The 19,085-nt window shown below is 40.5% G+C and overlaps 1 protein-coding gene across 3 annotated transcripts in view; it reads right to left on the bottom strand.

The window, feature by feature from the left end:
- Window positions 1-1,467: 1,467 nt before the first annotated feature.
- The window catches only part of ncor2 (nuclear receptor corepressor 2), a 128,305-nt gene continuing 110,687 nt past the window's right edge, over window positions 1,468-19,085 (bottom strand). For all 3 annotated transcript variants that reach the window (XM_082188066.1, XM_082188067.1, XM_082188068.1), the window contains 18 exons: window positions 18,606-18,753; window positions 18,395-18,517; window positions 18,207-18,281; window positions 17,900-18,114; window positions 17,285-17,645; window positions 16,993-17,202; window positions 14,459-14,704; window positions 14,069-14,164; window positions 13,728-13,964; window positions 13,131-13,317; window positions 12,643-13,037; window positions 10,356-10,474; window positions 8,527-8,864; window positions 7,039-7,175; window positions 6,874-6,927; window positions 6,517-6,735; window positions 5,396-5,563; window positions 1,468-4,304 (listed from right to left, as the gene is read on the bottom strand). In XM_082188066.1, coding sequence (XP_082044192.1) covers window positions 4,108-4,304; window positions 5,396-5,563; window positions 6,517-6,735; window positions 6,874-6,927; window positions 7,039-7,175; window positions 8,527-8,864; window positions 10,356-10,474; window positions 12,643-13,037; window positions 13,131-13,317; window positions 13,728-13,964; window positions 14,069-14,164; window positions 14,459-14,704; window positions 16,993-17,202; window positions 17,285-17,645; window positions 17,900-18,114; window positions 18,207-18,281; window positions 18,395-18,517; window positions 18,606-18,753 — 3,525 coding nt within the window. In that variant the 3' untranslated portion in view covers window positions 1,468-4,107. The remainder of the gene's footprint in view (window positions 4,305-5,395; window positions 5,564-6,516; window positions 6,736-6,873; window positions 6,928-7,038; window positions 7,176-8,526; window positions 8,865-10,355; window positions 10,475-12,642; window positions 13,038-13,130; window positions 13,318-13,727; window positions 13,965-14,068; window positions 14,165-14,458; window positions 14,705-16,992; window positions 17,203-17,284; window positions 17,646-17,899; window positions 18,115-18,206; window positions 18,282-18,394; window positions 18,518-18,605; window positions 18,754-19,085) is intronic.

Raw genomic sequence — 19,085 nt, 5'->3', positions numbered from 1 at the left:
GAAGGATCCATCCTTTCATTGCCTTCGAAACGAAGGACGTATTTTGAGGCCATGTTTGAAGGAGTCTTCGAATTGGGACAGCCTTCGTGACGCCTCGGAGACGCAATAGGCCTTGGAAGGATGCAGCCACTGAATTGGGAGGCAGCAGCCATTTAGTAGACTTTAGACTTTAGTCCAAATAAACTTCCCTCATCCTCTTTATGAAGTTGAACACGCTTCAAAATGGCGGCGGAGATTTCCCAGAGGGGAAGTGCAGTGCTTAGGAAGTTCACGAGTTTATCCAGTAAAAGTGGAGTTAAACGCAGCCTAGTAATCCTGAAGAAACTGATTATCTTCTTTAGACGTGTTTGATTAGGACTGGAGCTCAACTCTGCAGGACAGTGGCCCTCCAGGACCAATGTTGCCCATCCTGTAACTCTACAGTACCCTTGCTTCATTTAGTATTCGTGGATCAATTCAAATGCAAATTAGTCCCCGTCTCCACTCAATCACAACAGCTTGGGCAACCTGATCCACTCACATTGTAGTAAATGCTACTCAGTGGCAAGTGGAAATATTAGTTTCATTCAGCCATATATGTTTTACCAGAAACTGATTCAGACGTGGAAGAGTGAATTATACAGACTCGTAAACAAGTCGATGTATCAGAATGGAAATGCGTTTTATGTATCGTTCTCTACAACATCGGACACATAATGGTAATTTGTCTGATTACCCTTTTGCTTGACTTCGCTATCAATCAGCTAATAGAGTAGGCAAAAAGTACCCGGATGACCAACTTCTTCCGACGCTTTGGACACTTTACTATCCCCTTGGGAAATATGGGAATCCGGCCATGGGAGAGGATTTATGTAGGTCACATGATATTTACAACATGGCGGATATAGTGCATCAAGATTACATTCCAGCTACACACACTCATATTATATATAACATACTTTTTTTGTTTAACATACATTGTGGAGTAATTATTCAAAATAAGTACCTATTGTATCTACACGCAACCACTGTGTTTGGTTCATTGCAGTTTTCAGGAGAAATGGTTTGTCTTAAAGCATATTAAAAACAGCACAGATATATAAACATTAAAAACATTTTTCAACACAGGGGGTCTTTAAGAAAGTTCCATTCCTGGAAATCACAGGTATTAAAACTCCCTGTTAAAACTCAGAGGACTCTGCTGTATTCAGTTGGATAATATGCTCAGCATTAATCACTGGCTTTTAGGCTGTGTCCAAAATTCTCCCCAAGTGCACTACAAATGGCTGCCCCTTCCAAATAAATGAATAAATAAAAGGGACACTGTACTGGGTGATTTCAGACAGGCTGGGTGTGCCTGGCATGTTCAGAGCTAAGATACACTAAATGACAAATAAATAAATACCAGTACCAACAAATATAACATTCGCAATGTAAATTCCCAGTAGCATCATCCCCCCCTCCCCCACAAAAAAGACAGCAAACAAATCAATGGCAATAAGCTTTTTATTTAAACATTAAGGCAGTGTCTGTTTTTTTTTCCGGTTTAATTTTTACACTGCTATCCACAAAGCTTGCTGGTGGCCATGTTGAAATACAACAGTGTGAATATCAATCTTGCAGCAAATCACATAAATATGTACATCCTTTTAGGTCTATTTACACTCCTCGCTATAATACAGTGGGTCTTAATACAAAAAAAAAGAAAAAAAAAAAGGAATATGCACAAAATGGTTGTACAAAAACAGATGCCACCCAAATACCCACTTAACCTTTCTATTCTTAAGAGGGGCGATTACCGCTGTTTTCCCGTCTCTCTCCTCTTCATTTGTTTTAATCTCTCGGCTTCGTTTACGTTTATCGGTTACAAATGAAACGCCGCCTCATCTAAGGAAAGTGCAATACTGTCCTTAGCAGAAGGTCAAACAAACGGTCAATATAGAGGGGGAAAGGGGCTCGCTATACAAGAAAACACTGAACTTTAGAGTGACTTGTCCACTAAATACAATACTGTCTGGAGTGATATGTCAGAGAATGAGTCTCAAGATCAGAGCATTCCGAGATGTTTGTGTGGATGTTGTGGTTAAAAAAAAAAGAATAGCTACTGTTTGCAGACCCCGTTCAGGGACCTTGATGAGAGTGTATTTGGGATTGAAGTGACTGAAGATAAAGCCCCATTTCACAAAACCACACTAGGTAGTGCACTAAAACTGTCCTTGACCACCAAAGCAACAACAAAAGCCCCCAAACCGGATAAAACCCACTGCTGAACTTTAAGTTTCATCTTATAATTAGCTTCCAAAAATATCCCCAAAGTCTGGAGGTTACAACAGTTTGAACTGTTAAAGATACCTTTCATAGTAAAACCATGTGACAAATAAAAGTCAAACAATACGAATTAAAACATGTCATTATATCTAATATGCATGCAAAACAATTAGTAACCCCACAACTGAGGTGGTCTGAAAAAGAGGCGTTTTAGAGAGACTGACACAGTCAATGTCTCATTCACGATTTTAAATTGTGCCTGTGTGACAAATTGTACAACCCTGGCATAACAAGGAGCAAACAATAAAAAAAAAAAAAAACTGTTGTGCGTAGTCACTTGGTAGTTTTTAAACTTCAGAAATGTATGTCAAATACATGGCACTTAACACTAGAATTATCTTTAAAACTGTACAGAGTGAAGGACTACAGGTTATACGAGGTGTGGCGTCTGCTCACCTCTTTATTCTATTACGCAGGATATATCATCGCCTCATATGAGCCCACGGGGAAAAACAAACAATTCCGAACCCTTCGTTCAAGCACAAAGAGTGAAAGTAAAGCAGCTCTCAGTGAGTGTCGTGTCAAAGGACTGGCCAGACAGCATGGCTTTAACTCTTGAACAAATAGGTGACGTGAAAAACATCAGGTTTGTTGGGACATTCAGACCTGATAAAGCAGCTTCCTCTAAAGACGCCCCACTCGCTCAACTCTCTGCCAGTGATTGTCGCTAGAGAGTGGAACACTTGACAGGGTAGGTGAAGAAACAAATTAACAAAACACTGTATAAGAAATTAACTAAATTAAATGCTGTGAAAAAAGTTGCATTCAGGTCGGCATCTGTTGAAGGACACCAACAGGAACCGTTCGCTGACTAAGTGCTTAACTCATTACAAAACAACATGCAATCAAGGTTCATGTACATTAAAAACAACAATCCAAAAGAAACTAGAAACAAAACGTCTCCCATCAGCTATCACAGAGATGACAGAAAAGAAAATTATTGGTCAGCTAGAGTTGTTTCTGAGTGTCAAAACAAAAGTAAAAAATGAAGGTTTGATGTTATGTGTACCCTGTAAACCAATGATATGGTCGCCCATGTAAACTCTCTGAAATAGCAAGGTAAGGACAGAATGTTACAGGATAAGGTTTAGCACAGGGATCAGCTAACCTGCCTCTCTGAAGGTCTTGTTTCATCACACACACAATCGGATGGCCCAACAGCATCATGTTTGCAACACATGAACACTCCCAGAAACCATAATGAAGGGCTACAGATGCATATGAGAACTAAGAGGACGTACGAGTGTTTCTGCAGAGGATTCATCCAGCCTTTGCAGTATGCCACACACACACAAAACAAACAGTTTGCAGTTGTATTACAGTATAAGAGTATGTGTCCTGAGCAGTCTAATGAGGAATGCTCCAAAATGTGTCAACAAACAGACGAGTCCACTCTGATAAGGCCAGCAAGACTACACGAATAGAAGTGTGTGTGTGTGTATATATATATACACATAAAAACTAAAAAGTGATTTTTCCAACGAGTAGTCCTGGAGTGATGGCACACGTGTGCGCATTCACAAACACACAGACACATCAACACACACGTCTGCGGCCATTCACTAATGGCTCAAGTGCGTGCGCCAGGGGTCGATTACGGCATGTGTCTCTCTGTATGTTTGAATATGTGTGTGTAGGTATCAGAGGGCATGAGCGCAGATGGATGCATGTTCCCATAAGTGTGTGTCAGTATGGACATGAGTACGTGTGTGTTCACGAACATCCCTGTTTACAGTAACAAGTTTCTGTTCATAAAGCAGCAAACGTTCAGTCCTGTTGTACGCGGCGTGAGGTGTGTGTTCACTCGCTGTCTGACAGGGTCTCGTATTGAGAGCACAGCAGAGGTTTGGGTTCTTCCTCCCAGGTGCGGGGTTGAGTCTGGCCCTGTGTGGGCGCCGACACGCCTGGATGTGTAGGGGAAGGCGAGGGTGCCGACATGATCCCGCTGGGGAGACGCATCTGCATGGTCAGGGGATTACAAGGGAATGGAGTGGGTCCTGAGAGGAGGAAACAGAAAAAAAGAAGAAAAAACCTTCAGAAAATATAGATAAATACTACCGTTCAAAAGTTTGGGGTTGGTTCTCTTATGCTCACCAAGGCTGCATTTAAGCAAAAATACAATAAAAACAGTATTATTGTGTCCTTGCTAAATAAAAGAATAAATTTCTCTCAAAAAAAAATCTTACTGACCCCAAACTTCTGAATGGTACTGTAGCATTGTAGATCTAATTTTGCATTAAACAAATTAACCAAAATATATATTATATAATTAGAAATACTAGTCCAAATGCATTCAATTAACCCTCTACCGCATGGTGTGGCCATATGGCAACATACTCTTTATGTTAATTTCCTTGCCACTGTCTCTTTAAGAAAACATTCTCATGCTTTTTGTTGGAATGAGGAGACCTTAGTTTAGTCAATGATGTGTAAAGTCACATGACATGTAGTTTTTTTTCTGTGGCGCGCTTTTTGACAGACTGCGGTCTCTTGTCGGTAGTTGCTGAAAGCAAACTAATACATCAGTAACAAACAAGGACCAGCCCATATCACATTCATAAAAAAAATCGGAAACATCACCTCTGGTAAGTTATGATGACATTCACCACTCAAAAAAGTTTTTATGAAATTAGTTTTTGGTAAATCGATCAAATGCTTGGCAACACAGTGCAAAAGTGGAATGACATTATTGCAATAGTTTAGCTAGCTAGAAAGGTCAGCTGCAATCTGTTAAGCTGTAACAATAACAACATCAATGCTAAGGATATGTTGATTAGTCATATGTTAAGGACTGCCAAGGCATTTGTATTATGGGGAAAAAAAATCTAATTTAAATTACAGGGTTTTTTTTCTTTATTTTTTCTTTTTCACTATTGTATGTTGTTGCCATATGGCAACATATCATAAAGTACCTTCAAATAATATTTTATACAGAATTAAATATATTTTTTTTTTACAGCACTTCAAGTTAAGCCATTCTAAGAAAAGAAAAAGAGTCAAATATTTTATCATCTATCATATCATAATGCGTGTGGTAGAGGGTTAATTTAGTTGGCAAGTGTTGCTAACATTTAATTAGTGTGTGTACCTGTAGATGAGGGCCTGTCTTCCCAAACTCTGTTGGTGAGTGGGGTGTGACGGTTACAGTCTCCCTCAGAGTGGACAGAGGACACAGATGAAGGTCTCTCGCCTCCAGACAGACCAGGAGCAGGAGACTTAGTCTTGCGACCGTTAGAGCGCCCCCCTTTGGATTTACCTGAACCCAAACACAGGGCACACATCAGACATATTCAGACAAACATATATTAAACCTTTCTCTGCAATTTATGACAACGTTTCCCCGACACTGACAAGTTTTTCCGGCAATCCATGTTTTCATTGTTATATAGTAGGGGGATACTGTTACGGATCTTCTGAAATAGTAAAGCATCTCCTGATCCAAAAACAAGCGAAGCAGCAGCAGGAACAAGCGATAGAAGCATTGCTTACACACGCCTAACGCGATCAATCATAAAACATTCAACAGCTTATAAATCAAAAATGCTTAAATCGTTACTGAATGAAATGTCGACCCAGGAAGATGTATAGAACTGTTCAATCTTTGGGGGTGTTGATAGAAGTGATGTTTTGATATGTTTGTTTGGATCATCGTTCTGAATCTGATCCGGAAAATTAGATTTTCTCCGCTTTTTGTTCAAAATGTGACTTTTTTTTTATGAAACTTACCCACATTCATGGTATTTATATAAACAAAAAAGAATACATAAAGCTAGAATAAAATGTTCAAATGCCAAAGAGGCGGCTCTGTTCTTTCTTTTGATATATTGTATGTTCAGATATTTGTACAATAAAATATTCTGGGGGCCATGAAATTATTGTGAAAATTATCAAAAATGGAAATGGGAATGCAGCTTATATAAAGGAGAGATCATGCTTCTTATGTTGTAGACATGGAACAAATTCAACTGTCACTTCGTAAAACCTAGTCAAATTAGGCAGGTTCCAAAACGGACAGGTTAGGTCACACCCTTTACCGTTACCAAAAAACAACAAAACTAAAAACTATTAAATACAGGTTTGTTCCTTAACAATGTGCTGTTAATAATTTATTATCTTTCTTTGTGGGAACATTTGGTCCAAAAAAGGTGTCAAAACCTGACACATGCTGCCATGAAGGTAGGTGAATTATTAAGGGTTTATTTGGCACACCTGGCAGGGAGTAGGGGTCTTCAGAACGCCCATCCGCTGAAGCTGGCGGCACAACAGCAGCTGGTACGCCAGCATTTATCGAGTTGACAGAGTTGGACGGCGAGCGATCGTCCATCTGTTCATCATATTTGCCCATGAGGGCTTTCCTGATGATGGCCTCCAGACCTATAGTATTACCACTGGCCTCTGGTGCCGGGTGACTGCGCACACTCACGGGTCCTAAAAAGAGATGTTACAGTGGTTGTGTTAAAGGAACAGGACTGTGTGAAGTGCCAAGCTTTTCTTGAGACACAGGAAAGCAGTTTAAACGGAACTTCTATTGTATAAAAAAAGACCACAACTGGCGGAGCTGCTCACCTGCATTCGTAGAGGCAGGCATGTTGAAGATTTCTGTCCCAGGCTGGCCCTGGTCTAAAACAGAGAAAGGAAGAGACAAGTTTGAGACCTTTTAGCCAGAAACAAAACATGCACATCAATGCCAGTTATTTCAGTTTAAAAACAACAACAGTCGCATAAACTTACTGAATTCAGCCTCTGCTCCAACCACCATCTTTTTAATCATTTCCTTCTTACTCTTGACAATGGCGGAGTTGCTCTCAGTCAGTTTACTGAAGAAGGCTGGTGGTTGAGAGCTACTTGCAGGAGAACGAGATCCCATACTGAGACACAAAAGTAGAGAACAATTAATGAAAATATAGGACGAAAGAGTATGTTTATTTGATGCCCAATTCATGAATGTTTTATCGTTATATGTCCACTCATTCATTTGAATAGGAATTCCTAGGTTTGTGTGTGTGCGTTCTGCATTGGGGATGTTCTTTAGTCTCATGCCTTCATTTGTGTGTGTGTTTGTTCTGGCAAATAAATAAAAAATCCTCACATTCCATTCATTCCTATGGGGGTCAAATTGACCAGCAAAGGAAGGATGTGTTACTTTTTTTAATTTCAACCACATAAACTCCTCAAATCCAGTCACTTTTTTTTGTGCGTATTCCAAGTGCAACAAAAGTGCTTGGGTCTTGGACTACTCAAATGAATAATCGATGAACACTCTTTGATGGAGACCTTGATGTTGTCTTCCATCACGGTTTTTACTTTGTTCTTACTGTTCCTATTGTGACGATGCAGTTGCTGGATACCCCAGCATATAAAAAAAACCAAACAAAGAGTGTGGGAAAACGTTACACTATGCATTTTATAATATTTACATGTGATTTGCTATTTTATATTTCCGGTTTTAGCTGAGTGGGCGTGGCCTTGAAGAAAGTTCAAACTGTATGGGAGCGCTCATTTTAGCTATTAATGGAAATGTTTGTGCAAATGTATGCGTTGGTTTTATCTGTTCTATTTATCGATGTGTTTTAACGCTTGTTCTTAATCATTCTGAATGTTATCATTCTTAAGTTGTGATCTGTATTTCGTTGTGTTTCTCTATTCTGCTCTTTTACTGTTCTGTATTCTTGTTACTGTAACCTACTACTATTGTTTGTCATCATTTTCTACCCTATTGGTGCGTTCTTGAGCACTGGAAAGGCTCTATATAAATAAAACGTATTATTATAATTATCTTGTGTACTTATTTATTAATCATGGTGAGGAAAGAGTTAATAAAAAAAATGGTATGCTCAAATTAGTAAGCAGGAAAATGTTTGCTGTCACTAGTGGAAGTGAGGATTGGATGACGGATTATGGTTTGAGTAAATTTGAACAAGCTTATTGTAGCGCTGCTTGAACGCACTGAAACTCTGGACTCAATAGTTTAAGAAGAGAGTTGGTACTGTTTTAGTACCTAACAGTTCTAGTTTTTAAACTGTTTTTTATTGATAACTTGTTTTATTTCTGATCTTAACCATATTTATTTGCACACCTGTTTGTAATAAACACCTTTTTGGATGCCAACATCGCTCCCGTGTTTATATCTTGGTGCGATTCTCCTTGTGACCACTCGGGTCTCAATCACAGATTCTGACTTCCATCGCTATTGTGTGAATGCATTTGTATGTTATATACCCTTGCTCTGCTTGTTCATTGGGGTAGGCAGCTCCTGGCGTCTCAGGCTCTGAAACCCCGGGTGGTGAAACCGGTTCAATCCCATCAGCAGACAGACTCACTGGAGATGCCTTACTCTGAGGAGGAGACCTGTCCCTCCCTCTCTCCCTCTCCGCAGCAGTGCCTTCTGGGGTGTAGCGTGCGTTGGGATCGGTCGGTGTCTGGGCTTGGGGGGCGCTGGGTGGACGGGTGAGATCCAGCACAGGGGAGTTGTGATACCCAAACACAGGCTGCAGAGATGATTGACCTCCCATCTGGCCTTGCTGCGACTGGCGTGTGTAGTCTTTAGTGATCACCTCCTGTAAAGAGAAAACATAAATTGGTGATGATGATGCAGGAGACAAGTACACATATTTCTATTCAGAAGGACAACACTCTTGCTCATGTGATAGTTTAAAACCTTTAAACAGGGCCAGAAATGAACTTAAATATTTGCCTCCTGGAATTTATTTCCAGGGGCATTTTTAACCTTTGTAGGGGCATTTTAATAAATACCTTATTGATTGTATCTGTGCTGACTTTTATGTCAAATACTTAAATTTAACAAATTACTTCAATCTTAATACTATAGACTGGATGTTCTCCTTTGGAACTAAAGCCCCCCCAAGCCTCCCCTATCATCTGCCTTGGTTTTCAAGGCAGTCAATTTTGAAAACCCGGTCTCAGTTAAGGTGAATGGGAGAAGTAATTTAACTGAGGATATTCAGTCATCAAATGAAGGCAGAGAGCCAGAGTCAAATCAGCTTGAAAATGCTATCTCATTAAACAATCGTGTCAATCTCAGTCAGTCGTGAGAGTCTGGTGGTTGAAAGCTTCTGGCAACATTAAATCCATGAGGGAAGACAATTCTAGAGAAAGAACAAGTAGAGATTCATAAGCGCGCAGGACAACGTTTGAGCGCACACACATAATATCTGAGCGAGAGCCATGAGACCACTGTATATTTGCGAGCGCACGTCCAGTTTAGTGCGTGAGTGAAAGAAATCCGCCTGCGAGTGGAGAGATTCGTTACATGGATGCTCTCGTGTTACAATAATGCACTCTCGACATTTATCATCAAAATAACACCCACAGAAATGGCCTCAAATGAACTATAAAAACGAGAAGTCGTGTCTGAAAGCTGCAATTGTTTTTTATAATTCTTATTGGTTAAAATGAATGGAGAATGTCTCGTGTTTTTCCGTTGTTGCTCGACCATTTCCATGGGTGCTTGAGCCCCCGAGCACACATGGGATCGGCGGCTATGTCTCTGATCCAAACAAATTAACTGAAATCCTCACTAACGGTCGAATTGTTTCAGTCCTCCAACATGTTAAGCGACTGTGTTGATCAAAGGAGAGATATTTATCCCTGTCTTTTCCACATGACTGCGAAGTGTGGAAACATGCAACATTTTTATTAATCAGCCGATCACGTCAAAGATTCAATTTGCAAACGAATGCACTGATATGTCTGAAAGAGGCAAGAGGGTGGTATCTCTCCCTTGATTCATTGTGCTTAACAAATTCAACCTGTCGAATATGTCTGCAAGGTATGACAACTGCGCTAACCACAGGGGGTCATCCAGGTACCTTCACCTCTGAACGCAATTCGTAGAGGCGATGTAAAACCCGACTTGTGGAGAGCCAGCGTTTTTTATTTATTTATGTACATTCTACTTGAAAAGCAATAAAATACACAGAGTACCCAAATTATGCCCTGTCCGTTTTCTTTTTTATTTATTTTTTTATTTTTTATTTCTGACTCAAAGTGTCAGAGACAAAAATGTCTCAATCTGACAAGACACTTACGCTGATGTGCTGGGCGAGGGTGACCACTCTCTGAGAGCCTTTGACGGCAGAGGATGGCTGCTGACCTGGAGAAAGTCTGTCCTCAGACCCGTACAGCTGCTCCATTGCCTTTTTGTGAGCTGCAGAGAGGACAGGGAAGCACACAAGTGGAGAAGAAGACATGAAAGTGTAGATGAGTATAGTGTGACAGAAGCTCTGGAGCACCCTGAGGGTAAGAGCAGAGACGGGTGTGAAAGCGGTGCGGTCACATACAGGCTCTGGGATAACTCAATGACTTGCTCACATGTGTGTTCAGAGATCAAGCCAACATTATGGAGGCATCTGACTGTAGCGAAGCACTGTGCTTATTGAATGCTTAGAACAAAAATACAACGATAAAACAGAAGCAAAATGTGTGTTTAAAATGAGCTGTGAAGGTAGGAGAGGTGGATACATCTGCTTGATTACCAGGAGTAAGTCAAAGACATTTTCCCTTTTCCTGCAGCTGTCTCCACACTACACAGACTTATCTTTACAAAAGAACAAGTTATAGAACTAATGTAATAGACCTGATTGAAAATGATGCTGAGGGACAGACCGTTTAATTGTGTACCACCTAATTGAGGTCTGATTCTGGTTCTGATTTCCCTTAATGATTCTTATAGTAGTTTTGGGAAAATCTACCAAGTATAAAGGGTCCTAACTACATACTTAACAAAAATTAAATTAAATCCATATTTAAATCAACAATGAATTTAATTCTAATGGATAGGAAAATCTTAATGGATTTTAAGCACATCCAAGAACAACATCGGTTAAATGTAGGGATGTAAATCATAAAAAACAAATGCTTTTAGAATCATTACATCGAATCAGATACTTAGCGATTCTTTTAGTATTTTTCCAGAACTCCCCTTTCATAAATATGATCCTAACTATACCATTCAAAAGAGAAAGCTCTTACTGAAAACAGTTTTGCTGCTTAATATTTTTGTTGAAACCATAATTCTTGTAACATTATAAATGTCTTTACAGTCACTTTTGATCAATTTAATGCATCCTTGCTGCATAAAAGTAAATCCAGAAGAGAAAAAAAAGTCTAAAATCTTACTGACCCCAAAATTTTGAACAGTGTGTACTAAAATCAATAACATGACTCATGTGATCAGTGCTTGTGAGATTTGAGGTTTTAAACTGAAACCTTAAAAAAAATAAAAGGTCCGTAAGAGTCATTTCAGACTGCAAAATTTCTGCTGTAGATTCAGTTTAATGTATTTTAGTAACATGGTCTGCATGACAGAAGAATGCAGATGTTCAACAACCGTTAGGAACACTTTGAATTTTTTTAGCTCCAGATCCATCTTGACCCTATTTTCACTATAACTTGTGTAATTGTTTGCTTCATGCAGTTATCAAACTGTCATAGTGCCAGAGTGCCCTCCCTCCAAAACAGGAAATGAAACAGGAAGCAAACACGAAGAGCTATGAAATGTTCCTCAAATGAAAAAAAAGAAAAAAAAAAAAAGAACGGGGGAACACAAGAGGCAAACCAATAAGGAAGTTATGAAACAATGAGCAACCATATCACTGTTGAATGAATGAGCTCTTAAAGTTCACCTCAGGATCTCTCTCTGGTCTAGAAAACCTTATCTCCAGACACGTCATTCTGGACCGTTAGGGCATAGAGTGAATTATCAGTCCACTAAGTCATACGCCTGTGGCCATTTCAGAACAGAAGCTCTAATTGTTTAATGTGCTTCAATATTTTAAACTGTGGAAGTTTGGACCGAAACGTGCAGAATCTCCCCTGAAAATGATGTTTTGGCAAAAGGTCCAATGAGTTTAGGTGACACAAAACGGGGAGGAAAACCTTTGGTGGTCTTTAAGCAATGCTTCAGATGCCAAAAAAGATAAAAAGCAAAGGGTAGAAGCATATTCAAAGTAAACAATAATGAACCAAACCGAAAAAATAATGTCAATTGGGTTGATTCTGATCAATGCCAACCACCACAAGCGTGCACTAGGCCACAGACGTAAGGGGGCGTGGGATGGGGCAGGGGCACAGGAAGGGTAGAGTAAGGGTAGAGGAAGGGTAAAGGGATGGAAAGGATTTGGGTGGATTGGTAGAGAACAGGAAGGATGGGAAGGGGAGGGAAGGTGGCGTTAACGGCCCAAAGGTCCCAGAGCGTCTTACCATCACAGGTGCCGTTGGTCGCGAGCGCACCAGTCTCTGGCATCGCCGCATCACAAGAAATTTGATGCATGATTATCGCGTTTATGAAGTTGGCCGCTGTCATGGTGGTCTTACCGAGTGCTCGAAGTTCGTGTTCCTGTACGGACATCACTTTGTTTTGAGTCTTTTCCCTACTTGACGCGCTGCTGAGACCGTCCCCGCCGCGGGACGGGATGGAACTGCCGCCGGTGTTGCTTTCGGGAGCCAGCAAGGGGTGCCCTCGACTCGTGGACAGCACGTGGTGGCTGGGGCCACTGTACGAGTATGCCCCACCAGGACTAGCCAGCTTGGGGTCAGACTTGGATGAAAGGTCCTGATGTTTGGGCAGACCTCCTCGCCCATGGCTTTTGCCCCCATCTCTGCTCGAGTCTTTAGCGTTTGGGTCTGTACCGGATGGGTAACCCTCGCTGGGTAAACCAGACCTCTGGAGGTGCCCACTAAAGCCTTGGTAGCGAGCAGAACCTGGTGGCCTGAGGAAAGGTAAAGATAAGCAAATTTAAGTCAGCTTCATCATGTTTATCTCATTAGATTGACCACATGCTGTATGAGGGATAGAGACTTACCGTAGCACAGAGGGACTGTTGTGCTCAGAGTTGGTAAGGTTCTTTGAGCTGGTGTTGTGCAGGACACTGGGTCTCTGCTGCAGGCTGTCCTGGGGACGGGGGGAGAGTGGGGACGACTGGTGACCGATGAATGGATGAGAAGGGGGACGAGAACTGCTGCTGCTGCCGCACATTTGTTCAGGGGCTCCTGTTTGGACACAATGTTTAGGCGTTTAGCAATAATGGTCTGCATTATGGTCTTGTAGATCAAGACTACTGACTAAAGCACACTGAACAACTCAATACTAATTAAATTATAACTACAGCTGTATATCAGCATTTTTAACTAAAACTTATTGAAAATATTTTTCGGGTAGTTTAAATAAAGCTGAAATAAAATAATAAAAATAAAATAATAGTATGTAAATCAGCTGTAAATCAATTAATGATTTATCAAATTAATTATAAAATCTTCCAAAAAATTTCTTATTTACAATTAATCCCATATAAAAATATTTGTTGAGAAAAATCCCGAGATGTAGACAATAAAAAGACATAAAAAAAGCATTAAACATATTCCAGAAAGTGGCTTTACACATTCAAAATGAAGGCGCTCACCTGGTCTCCATATAGGGGCGTGCTCCACGTTACCATGACCGAGGGACTTGTCTCTTTCTCTGTCCCTGTCCCGATCTTTCTCACGTTCTCTCTCTCGGTCTCGCTCCCTGTCCCTCTCTCGTTCTCTCTCGCGATCCCTTTCTCTTTCGCGCTCTCTTTCTCTCTCCCTCTCTCGTTCTCGTTCTCTCTCCGAAGACGTCAAACTGCCTTGCATCTTGCTCATGTGAGAGGCCCCCACTGTTAAGAGACAAAAAAATCATGAAGTGATGTGAACAGCACTTTTACCAAAAATTTGTTTTTAAATCACCTACATGGTTTTGAGTGAGTGTACTGCTCTCTACCTGGTGAGATGGGGGAGGTGTTGTAGGCTCCGCCGGGGAAACCTGGAGAGGTTCCTGGGATGTATGCGAGACGATCCATGGGAGATGCAGATGTTCCTGCAAATACGCAGAAAACAAAATGAACGTGCCTCAGACAATCAAATGTTAATATAACATGTAATATTTAATATGACTGCCCAAATTTACATATCAGTGCCTATTTCTGTATTCAGCTAAACGAAAGCTTCCACCAGGTCACTAACATATAGGAATACTTACTCCAAAAACTGAATTCCCCATCATTTACTAACTCTCATATAATTTTCAGTGAATGAATTACTTAAATTGTGCTCGATTTCTTTAGAGGACTTGTGAAGGACAAAAGCTATGGCCACTTTGAGGACCCCTCACCTCTGGGTGTGGGCGAGTAGTTTAGGGACTGTTCTCGAGGGGTGAGGCCTCTGAGCAGGTCAGGTCTCTGGGCAGCCATGGCAGCAGCAGCGGGCCACTGGTGCATCTGCTGGGAGGTAATGTAGTCATTGAAGAGCGTTTGTCGGTTCTCCAAAGCTGCTGTTTCAGGGAAACCTCTGATCAGATAGGGTGGATAGGGGTGAGGGTAGCCAGGAGCGGGGGCCAGGTGACGGGGCAGGTAATACGCTGCAGTGGAGACAATAAACAGAAAGTCAAACAGAAACTATACATTACATAATATTAGTGTTGTCAATCGATAATTTAAAAAAAAACTACAGGGCCTGAATTTCATTTTGGAAAATGGGGGGGAAATTTTTAATTTGAGGGGGGAGTTTTGACTTTTTTTTTTATTATTATTACTTTATCTCGCCTAAATGTATGCTCACTCATTGCATTTTTACAATGGGGTAATTTTGTTCTTAAGAATTTACACAACTCAAGGAAGCTTGATTTCAATCTTTGAATTAAATTGAAAAAAGTAGCACAAATAAATACAATAGAATAAAGATCCCAATAAAGAGAAATAAAGAGAAAAGTTTTTGCTTAGGTCTAACACTAGTATTCAGAAATACTACAGAGACTGAATAAAGTAATCAAATGTAAAATAACACTGGGTAGTGTTTTAGTCCTGAGTCCTGACTAAATTAAATATATAGCTTTCATTTTAAGGAATCAGGATTAATAGCCTATGTTTTGTTGTTTTGACAACCAAATGAATGACAGACACATATGGCTGCTGTCCCTGTAAGAGCTAGTGCACGGGTCCTGTGTTCATTATACATTATACGGTCACGTGCGATTTATGCTTATTTAAGACATAACCGACTGTGTTTAGAGGATACTCACCAAGACCGAAATTGACAATGTTTTGCATGTTTTTGACTGTTAATGGAATATAATCCACGAAAAATAACTTTTGTTACCCGCGAGCTGTGTGTGAGGCGGCTTTACTCTATGTATGTGTGCAGAGAAACATCTCTCAGACAGCGCGCAAGTACCGAATAGTTTAAAATCGCGTGAATGTTTAAACTGGTAAGACTTAAAAAGACGTGCAAAATGCAAATGGTAAACTTTAGTTACTCATGATGCAATGCTGGTCCGATTATGCAAGTGACAATTCCGTCTATCGCGACTCCCGAAACGCGAGTGTATTATCGCCGCCTGCAGCGCGCTTAACGATTGCCTTGTGCAACCCATGTTGAGAGACGAGAGATATAAGACGCAGCACCGCTGAATCACTCACGCTGTTTGAGAAATTGTGTCTCGCAGACAGTTTTAAAATGACTGATTTGATTTTATAATCTGTGTGGATTAATTTACTAATACAACCTACATGCTAAAGTGAATCAATGTTTGCGGGAATTTCCCGCATTATAAATGGGAGACCTGCGGGAATGATTAAAAATATGCGCAATACCCGCAATCCCGCGCCGAAATTCGAGCCCTGAACTAATTAATCACACATTTTCTACAATTAATTGAAGAAATTACAATTAATACCTTCACATTTTATCTCCAAATGAATGTAGAAAAAACAAAGACAGTGGGCCTCAATTATCAAACTAATGCATGACGGAAATTTGGGCGTAAGGCCGTTTCGACCCAAAACTTAGCATTTATCAATATGGAGGTGAGCGGTGACTACGATCAAATCTCACGTCAGGTCTCAGCTTTAAGTTATCATGAACTTGCGTGCAGCATAGTAAATCTGGTGGAGGATTGTAATGAGAGCATTTTGTTCATTTAGATTATTTCCCAGTGCTTTAGCTTTATATGCGCAAATATAACAGCATAAACAACAGAACATTCCCACACATCACGTAGTAAAAAAATTAAGTAGTAAAAGGAATAAAACATATAGGACTACACAAAATATTTTTCACTTAAATAATTAACAGATTAACAAAATAAAATATAAAACTATGCGACAAGTAGTAGGCTATACGCTACGCTTGTTTTTGTGACAGTCTAGTCTAAAGCATTGTAGTTTTCTTTATATCTTTATAAAATCCAACTGATCGCGCAGGCGCCTCAAGTGCACACAACATATCAGATATTCTAAAATTAATCACATGCTTTAATTTAGTCAGCCCTACATAATAGATGATATATTCAAATTAATGAATAATCAATTTTCAGCAGCCATTACTCCAGACTTTAGTGTCACATGACATTTCAGAAATCATTATAATACTAATTTGGTACTCAAGAATATTTTTTTTTTTTTATTAATGTTGAAAACATTTGTGCTGCTTAATATTTTTGTGATACATTTTTCAGGATTCTTCAATAAAAAGTAAAAAAGAAAGAAAAAAAAAGAACAGCATTTGTCTTTACGGTCAAATAAATGCATGTTTGCTGAATAAAATAAAAGGTAAAATCTGTAATTTTGTTTTCAACATTACATTTTAAGATTTTACAGGCCTTTTAAAATTCCGTCATTTCTACTGCTAAATTGCAAATGCATGAAATACCTGGGTCAATCGGGATGCCCCTGGGCAGAGATGCAGGGTCAAATGTTAGAGGTATCTGGCCACGGTACATATCGGTTCCCAGCCCCTGCAGGATCCTCTCGTAGGCCAAAGACGCAGTGTGCTCACCCACCGTTAGTGGAGACTTAGTGGAGCTCATATCTCGAGGGGTGGGAGTAGACTTTCTCTCCTGCTGCTGAGCCTTACTAGAGCCTAAGACACAGAGCAACAATTTTTAAAACCTCATAAAACTCACACCAGCTACTAAATGCCATTGACTGGTAGAACCTGATACCTTCATGTGCCCGCTGTGAGCTTTCTCTGCCGGACAGTGGAGAGGCTCTGTGTGAGGGTGGAGGATAGCCAGATCTTTTATGATCTTCATAGCCCACTGGACTGTGGTGGGATCTGCTGCTTTGCTCTCCACTCATCGTCAGTGGAGAGGCACGGGACAGAGAGCTGGCGGTGCTGACCACAGCACTGGGTCGGGATTTGCTCCCCATCTCATCATAGCGAGCCCTGTCAGACCCTCTGTGCTCAGGCCTGAGCTCTAGATGAGGGGGCAGTCCGGAGTAAGGCCGAGGAGAGCTGGCGATGATGGAGCGCACGTCATGCCGCTTGGATGAGCCGACGGGCTCTTGTTTCAGAGGGGTGCCCTGTAGAAGACACATTAAGTGAGCAAATATCAGTATTTAAAGCCTTGGCTTAATTTCATCAGCTGCCAAAGGCAACGTATAAATTACCAATACCAAGATACCAAAGGCAGACTTCTCGCATCAATCCAAACCTAATATGATTTTCGTAAACATGGCAAGAAAAAGTAGTACTTTCAGAATTTTTACGGATTTAAATTAATTTGTGAGATTTTCCACAACAAGTAAAAAATGTCAAAGTCAGATTTATAAGTCACCTGGGTGATTGAGCCCTCTTTGGGCTTGCCTATTACGACCCCCTCAGGAGGGATCAGGTGGATGGAGCGTCCACCCTCTTTGACAGTGGGCACCATACTCTCATGAGAGCGTGATTTAAGAGAATCAGTGGGATGACCAGGGCCACGGGGTGATGGAGAGCCCTCTCTTTTCATCAGTTTAACGTTTTGACGCTGACAGTCATCCCGTGGGATTCCTGAGAGAGAAAGAGAGAATTAAGACAATGACCACCTCAAGCTAAAGGAGGTCAGTCGAGGCTGTGGCTTGTGTTTCTGAGATCATGCTGACCTTGGGATATGGATCCACGGATGTGGTGTAGATGAGGACTATCACGATCATGAGGCATTGCACGACTAATCAAACCTGCAGCACAGAGAAAAAGCAGATGAAGGAATGTAAACTGGAAAAATGGGAAACAGTGAAACTTCATGTCCGTGATTGATCAAAATTTAATAAAAAAAGAGTGTTATGCTTACCTTCAGAGGCAGATAGTGAGTCTCTGATGGGTGGCACACGAGACATGCCAACATCCATCATCTCGTAGGACCTTTTCAGCCCACCCATGTCCCCACGACTTTCTTCCTTAGAATTTGTACCCCCTGTGTGATCAAACGCACACAATAGTTTGAAACTAGTTCTGCCTTTATCACTTAAGTTATGAGCATTTACATGTTTGTGTACACTTACGGTCAAATGAAAGGATGTGTCCACTGATGCCCTCGTAGACTACGTGCCCTTTAGAAGGAGTGTCTTCTCTGCTTCTTTCTCTGCTGGGGCTGTCCTCAGTGATTAGACGGGTTATTGTGCCCTTATACAAAACATCTGCAGGAGTGCCCTGAAAGAGATGAAAGAAAATGCTTTGTTTAAATTCGTCATGAAACGAAAGTTGCGATCATCTCTTCTTACATATTTGAACTGTATATCCAAGTGAGACAACTTGAGAAAGTCTTTTATAAAATATGAAAACTTTTCCTTTACTTTTGACATGCAATGATGAATTGTTTACCATAAAATTATGGAAATTTACTAAGATAGCTACTGTGTTCAATTTATTTGATGTTGTCTTAAATGTATACTTATGTAATAAGCATAAATACTTTTAAATACTTTATAATTTGTACAGAAAATGAGTAAAAGACTACAATGCACATAGGAGGGTAAGACTTC

This window comes from Leuciscus leuciscus (genome assembly GCF_965113295.1).
Source record: "Leuciscus leuciscus genome assembly, chromosome: 13".
Classification (NCBI taxonomy): Eukaryota; Metazoa; Chordata; class Actinopteri; order Cypriniformes; family Leuciscidae; genus Leuciscus; species Leuciscus leuciscus.
The sequence above is the reverse complement of the archived record's forward strand: the minus strand, read 5'-3'. Positions and strand labels throughout refer to the sequence as shown.